The 7,676-nt window shown below is 44.8% G+C and overlaps 1 protein-coding gene across 1 annotated transcript in view; it reads right to left on the bottom strand.

The window, feature by feature from the left end:
• xirp1 (xin actin binding repeat containing 1) overlaps positions 1-3,789 on the bottom strand; it is a 20,835-nt gene extending 17,046 nt beyond the window's left edge. The window contains exons 1-4 of the mRNA XM_024136830.2: positions 3,566-3,789; positions 3,170-3,224; positions 2,618-2,992; positions 2,416-2,485 (exon numbers count right to left, since the gene is read on the bottom strand). Coding sequence (XP_023992598.1) covers positions 2,416-2,485; positions 2,618-2,992; positions 3,170-3,224; positions 3,566-3,702 — 637 coding nt within the window. The 5' untranslated portion in view covers positions 3,703-3,789. The remainder of the gene's footprint in view (positions 1-2,415; positions 2,486-2,617; positions 2,993-3,169; positions 3,225-3,565) is intronic.
• Between the last annotated feature and the right edge of the window lie 3,887 nt (positions 3,790-7,676).

A 7,676-nucleotide genomic window follows, 5' to 3' on the forward strand; every position in this document is an offset into this window, starting at 1 on the left:
TGCAGTCCTAGTGATGCTATCAGGTGCTCAGTGGGCGCTGGGCAAGACAATACAAAAATAAAACAGTCAACTGCTGTGCTACTACTGTGCAACTGCTATTTTGGTCAAGTGGCACACTGATAATGTAGACTGAAATATGATTCGCTCCCAGGTGCTGATAATGTAGACTGAAATATGATTCGCTCCCAGGTGCTGATAATGTAGACTGAAATATGATTCGCTCTCAGGTGCTGATAATGTAGACTGAAATACGATTAACTCTCAGGTGCTGATAATGTAGACTGAAATACGATTAACTCTCAGGGGCTGATAATGTAGACTGAAATACGATTAACTCTCAGGGGCTGATAATGTAGACTGAAATACGATTAACTCTCAGGTGCTGATAATGTAGACTGAAATACGATTAACTCTCAGGTGCTTTATTGCTGTATTTGCTCATAAAAACTAAAAGAGGAGATTACGAAGAGTAGAGAATCTGAGGTGATTCATATGCTTGAGGAATGGAGATATCTTTATCAGAGATAGTATTGTCTAAGTATTGGTGTCCTAACATGATCCTGACATTTTGTAGGGGTGATGTTATGTTGCCCAAGATCACTTAGGACCCCACATCTACTTTGTTTTCTTTTGTCTCCAGTATAGGGGCTGATTATGGGGGTAGCTATGGGAATGGGATGGGATGGGAGGGGGGAAGTGTTAGCTATGGCAATGGGAGGAGGGGGTGCCCTAGTCCAGTCTCTCAGTGACTAACAGAGAGGGTTGACTCATTCCTAGATTTGAGGATCTCTGAGGATCTTTCTGTCAATCACATTCCTGTCAGATTCTCTGTCACAGGAGGATCCCAGACACGTCACCAGGTCACAGAGTCATAGACGATATCCTGGAAATATGTCACCTCTACGGAGGTTCGTGACCCTACCGGCTGTGACACGGTCATACCAGCAAGCACTGCGACACCCCCTGTTTTGAGCATGTGTGCGGAGCTACATAGTTATGTGTCTACACATCCACATCTTACTCTGTATATAGCTTCGTAGAGCTTCCARGGCCCAGGCACACCTTGGTTCAAACACTATTTGAAATCTTTTCAAATACCTTATGTGTTCTTGATTGAGTTAGCCTGGGTTAATCAACCAATAGAATAGTCCCAGAACTGCAAACCYCGCCTATCTGGCACTCCAGGCAGGTTAAAGTAAATCTCTCAAAGTCTTTGAACGATTACGAATAGTGTTTGAACCCTGGAGTGGGTCCAGGAACCATGGGGCTGTTGTTTACCTAATGGGGATTCTGTTTTCTGGAGGCATCTGAGGCTGTGACACGTCGGAATTCCAGAGAGATATTTATAACATGGCCACCATGCTGTGGCCCTGGCATTCTGACTCGGTGGGCAACTTAAGACTGCTTCACTCACTAGATGACTGGTGTATGAGGGGCGGTGGGTGGGTGTTGTGTGTGTGTGTGTGTGTGTGTGTGTGTGTGTGTGTGTGTGTGTGTGTGTGTGTGTGTGGTGTGTGTGTGTGTGTGTGTGTGTGTGTGTGTGTGTGTGTGTGGTTGTGTGGTTGTGTGTGTGTGGTTGTTTGTGTGGGTCAGTGACTTTGGATGCCCTCCACCCCCAGACCAATGGACATTCTGTCAGTATCATTCACTCTTTAAGAGATATACAATTATATGTGCAGTAAAACGGGACCTCTGGATTGTTAACTTACACAAACACCTATATTGACGTCAGTGTTGCATATATAGCGGGAATCATCAGGGGGACAAGGGTTTGGTTCCAAGCTGTTTTTAATAGTCCTTCAGTCACAAGGCACCTAGGAAGTGAACAGTTCCCCCAGGGAAGGAAATGACCTCATTTTGGCGGGGTTCCTCCTCCGTCATACGTAGCCAATTGCATGTCATGCTGACTGTTATAATAACCCCAGTGACTGCAGTAATGTATTAGCGTGTTTACTACTCACCCTCTGTCATTGCCAGTATATTGCACACTGACTGTAGTAATGTGTGTGTGTCTCACTGATATACCCCCCCCCCCCCCCCCCCGCAGCCCCCAGAAGGTGAGGGGGCCCACGATCACCGGAGTCTCAGTCCTCTCAAAAATAGACAGTGTCATAAGCCATGATTTTATTATTATAGGAAATGAGCTTTAAAACTGAAAATCTTTCTCTCAGCCTCATGGCAAAATGTGTAGAATAGCATTAGATTAGGTATTAAAACTACAAATTTTTCTTTCTGCCCCATGGAAAAATGTGTGTGTGTGTGTGTGTGTGTGTGTGTGTGTGTGTGTGTGTGTGTGTGTGTGTGTGTGTGTGGTGTGTGTGTGTGTGTGTGTGTGTGTGTGTGTGTGTGTGTGTGTGTGTGTGTGTGTGGGTGTGTGTGTTTGTGTGTAATTTGTAATTTGGTCCTACTACTCACCCGGTGTTGTAATTCTGGAACCCCTGACGGAGGACTCTGGGACACCGCTAATGGTCTTCCTCCTCTCGCTCTGAACAGCATGTTGGGAAAAAAACATTAACATTGAGACTAAGAAAAGGGGGGAATTTACTTTATTCAGAGACATTTTTTCAAGAGACAGTAGCTTATGAAATAAATGGTTGAATTTACACTAATCACACACCTGACTGTTGTCCTTCCTCCCATAAGTCCCTTCAGTGCTGTAACCCCTCCTAGCCCCCAGAGGGCGATCTTTCTCCTTCTCACTACACTGAATCCCTGCCACCACCCTGCTTGCTGGAGAAGCTACATTCAGCCCAGGGGAGCTGTAGAAGTCCTCTAGCAGGGTGGCTTTGGACTCGAACAGGGCTCGCAGGGCACTGGTCCCCTCCGGAGCTCGGTCCCGCTGGGGAAGATGGTCCATGGAGCGACTCCGAGACAGCAGGAAAGAACCAGAGTCAGTACCCAGGCGGTCCACCCGGTCCCCCCGGCTCGCTAACCTCCTCCAAGGAGAAACGAGGCCTACTGGCGTCTCTTCTCTGGAGGAACTGAATGAGGCCTGGGAGAGACGTGGTTAAACCATTGATCAGTAAGTAATCAAATCCAAGAAAACTTTATCTAAAATTAATTTATTGAAAAGGAAAACGGCGTAACCATCACTCACCATTAAAAACATATATWTWTTTTTTAAACAACAATTAAAAGCTTCTTTCGAAAGTTTCAAAACATTACAAACCTTTATCTTTTCTTCATTGGTTTCAGAAGTGCTTAGTTCCACACAGCTCTGGTACCTGGGGACAAAGAAACAGGGTTAAATAAAGCATACAAATATATTTTTACGGTCATGAGTTTTTCCTACTCAGGTCAAGTGGTCTGGCCTCAAAACACCAACAATATTGAATCCAGGTAACTTGCATGACTCAAGACCATGTTAGCTCACTGAGCTAAAGTTTGGTGTTCAGGGCTCAGGCAAAACATAGTTCACCAAGCCATCTCTGTTCCATCAACCTTGGTTCAAGGTATATGTTATTACATATTCACCTGTGTTACAACATATAATGTTGTATATATGAATTTATTAGATCTGTCAGTGTGACTAGGTTGTTGTTCACGAGTAAAACTTTAAACTTACTGTTGTACGAGCTGAGAGACAGACTTCTTGTTATCCCAGAGAGAGGACTTTGATGTTTCCCATGACCTCTCCTGAACCCCAGATCCAGACAGGCTCCTCAGTGATTGGCTCTTCCTCAGGGTGTACATCGTCTCCATGGCGATACCTTAGGCAACCTCCGCATCTGATTGGACTGGCAGTAAAGTCAGGTGGCATCAAAGACGGAGTTCTTTATTTGAATGTTTTCACTGGCGTAAACACATGAATATGAACATCTGTGAGTTACATTATGACAAAGAAACGCACAMGAAAAGTTATTGGCTCCTCCCCGGGCTAAATTACTCAAATTAAAGTGTATTTGAAGAGAGTTTCTTGACCAGAAATGTATTAAAGCTGACAGTAGGCCCATAGTTCCACTAAAAGTAGAGGGAGAAGGTACTGTTACACGAGGGGTGTGATTCCACAGTCTGTCACCCTCACTGTTCTGTCATATGATCCTGCTTAATGTTTATGCGTCCTCAGTTGCTTTGACAGAAATACAGCTAACCAATGAACACCTGTTCTTGCTACCCTTACCCAGCTGACTACACTGTTTACTACTGACTACACCTTACTCACTACCCGTTACTAACCACTGTACTCTGACTACACCTGTTTACCCACTCGACTACAACCTGTTTCACTGACTACACCTGTTTACCACCGGACTACACCTGTTTACCACTACGAACTACACCTGTTTATACTGCTACACCTGTTTACTCACTTGACTACACCTGTTATCCACTGACTACACCTGTTTACCTACTGACTACACCTGTTTTACCCACTGACTACACCGTGTTTACTACTGACTTACACCTGTTTACCCACGACTACCACTGTACTACTAACCTACCGTTTACCAACTGACTACACCTATAGTTACTACTGACTGACACCTGTTTACCACTGACTACACCTGTCTTTACCACTGACTACACCTGTTTTGACAACACTGACACACCGTTTTCCACTGCTACAACCTGTCTTACCCACGACTAACGTGACCCTACACACCTGTTTTACTACTGACTACACCTGTTTACCACTGGACTACCACCTGTTTACCCTAACACTGGTGTACCACTACGACACGCTGTTTACCACTGGACTACACCTGTTTACAGCACTGACTACACCTGTTTTACCCACCGACTCACAACCTGTTTCAAACTAGACTACACCACCTGTGTTACTACTGAACACTGTACAGACTTACCCTGTTATACCTACACTACAGCGACCTAACCTGTTTTACCCACTGACTACATCCTGTTTACTACTGAAACTAACCTGTTTAGCCAACTGAGACTACACCTTGGTTTACCTACAGCTGAGAACACAACCTGTTTACCTAACTGATACACCTGTTTACTAGCTACTGACTACACCTGTCTTTACTACTGACTACACCTGTTTACCACGACTAACACCTGTATAACAACCGGGACTACACCTGTTTACTATGACTACAACTCCTTTTGTTTTTGGTTTTTTTAACAAAACAAATCTTGTAACTACATACTGTTTACCCCAACTGAACTATACCCTGTTTATTAACTGACTACATCTGATTTACCACCGAGCTACACCTGTGTACCACTGACTACACCTGTTTTTACCAAACTGGCGTAACACCTACCAACTGGTTTTACCAACTTGAGACATACACCTCGTTTACCACTGGACTACACTGTTTACATTGAGACTAACACCTGTGTTTACGCGACTGACTACACATGTTTACCCACCAGACTACGCCTGTTATACCAGCTGGACTACGACCTTGTTTTACTACTGACATACACCTGGTAGTACCAAGCTACGACTCTACACTGTTTTCCACTGGACTACAGAGAGACGCGCTAGTTTAACTAAGTGACTACAACTGGTTTCACCACCGCGTACACCTGGGGTGTACACTGCGACTTAGCACCCTGTTTTACCACTGACTACATGCCTGTATTACGCGACTGGTACTCACAACCTGTTTAGCTAACTTGGGATTACGCCAGTCCCGCTTGCTTTTACTACTGACTAAGCTGTTTACCACTGAATACTGTTTACCCACTGGGACACCTGTTTACCACCGACTACACCTGTTTTACCACTGACTACACCTGTTTACTACCGACGTTACACCTGTTTACCAATGACTAACCTGTTTACCAATGACTACACTGGTTTTACTGGCACTACGACTACATCCAGATTTCCACTTGACTAGACACGCCTGGTTTACTACTGACTACCCCTGTCTTACTACTGGGACTACACCTGTTTAGCACTTTGACTACGGAAAAGCCTGTTATTTACCTACTAGACTACATAAAAACCTGTTTACGCACTAGTATATCACCTGTTTACCAACTGAATTACAATGTTTAGCGCACCTAGAATACACTGTTACCGAATGACTAACCTTGATTTACCACTGATTACATGCTCCTTTGTCTAATTACCACTGATTACACCTGTTTACCGATGATTACACCTATTTACTACTGATTAACCCCTGTTTACCACTGACTAGCAAACCTGTTACCACTGATTACACCTGTTTACCACTGAATACACCTGTTTACCTACTGATATACACCTGTTTACCTAATGACTACACCTGTTTACGCAACTGATTACACCTGTTTAACCAATGACTAAACATTACCTCGAGTTTTACACGATATAGCACTGCATAGCTCAACAGAGGCCTCTCGAATTAATCAAATACTGAACTGTCACAGAGTGCTCCTGTTTGATACTGAGGGCTGTAACAGGGTGAACCGGAGTACACCCTGACTCTAGAACTCAAAGAGAACGGTGAGACTTAGCTACAGCTCCTAATTTCTCCACGATTATATTTTCACCTTGTTTTAAGCTCGCAACTGTGTATCCATTACTACCAGAGTTTGAGGCAAGCAGGTGTGGTAGAGAGAGAGAGTCGAAAACAGCAAAGGTCCGGGACAAGGTAGACGTCCGGTGAACGGGTCAGTGGGTTCCATAGGGAACTGGGAGTAACAGTTCCAACCTGTCCCCCAAGTCACTCTGTCCGCCAGTCCACTCTGTCCCCAGTCCCACTCTGTCCCCAAGTCCACTCTGTCCCCAGTCCCACCCTGGGTCCCCAGTCCAAATCTTGTCCCCGCCAAGTCCCACCTGGTCCCAGTCCACTCTGTCACCAGTCCACCCTCTGTTCCCCAGTCCACTCTGTCCGCCAGTCCACCACTTCTCTCTGGTCCCCAGTCCACTCTGTCCCCAGTCCACTCTGTCCCCAGTCCACCCTGGTCCCCAAGTCCACTCTGTCCTCCAGTCAGGCTCTGTCCCCCAGTCCAATCTGTCCCCGTCCAACTCTGCCCCAGTCCACCCTGTCCGCCAGTCCACCCTGTCCCAGTATACTCCTGTCCCCAGTCCACCCCTGTCCAGTCCAGCCCTGTTCTCCGCAGTCACCCTGTCCCCAGGTCACCCTGTCACCAGCAAGGATGGCATCCAGGCCAGGTAGTCAATGATCAAGAATTTGCTCCTGTCTGCTTTCAAGTACGATTCTCTAATGAATTCCTGAAAGCAATTCATAAGATAATGGTTATCGTTTAGGCTTTATCATATTGGGATCCAAAAATACTCAAAATGAAAGCAAAATTAATAAACCCGCTATCTTTTATCATTAGCATTCAAAAGTAAATGAATTTTACCTTTTCCTCTGAATTTTCTAAGATATTCTCTTAGCTGCACGCTGCTAAATTGGATGTAAGGGAATGCCATTTTATATTATTCACCAAGAAAAGTCGCAGCCAACAGAAATCAGTAAACAAACAAAATCTCAACCAACTGGGGACATTTTGTTAGTCCGCACGAGGTTCAAATGCTATTTCTAGAGGGTTTTAAGGTTAAGGTTACATTAGTGGTTAGGGTTTGAATTAGGTTAGGGGTTAAGGTTAGCATTTAGTGTTAGGGTTAGAAGTTAGGTTTAAGGGTTAAGGGTTTAGAATCTAGTGTTAGAATTACATTAACTTAGGGAGCTAGGGTTAGTTTATAGGCCTAGGAGCTAGGTTTAGTTTTAGGCCTAGTGAGCTAGGTTTAGGTTTATCTCTCTTGC

Source organism: Salvelinus sp. IW2-2015, unplaced genomic scaffold (assembly GCF_002910315.2).
Source record: "Salvelinus sp. IW2-2015 unplaced genomic scaffold, ASM291031v2 Un_scaffold1024, whole genome shotgun sequence".
NCBI lineage: Eukaryota > Metazoa > Chordata > Actinopteri > Salmoniformes > Salmonidae > Salvelinus > Salvelinus sp. IW2-2015.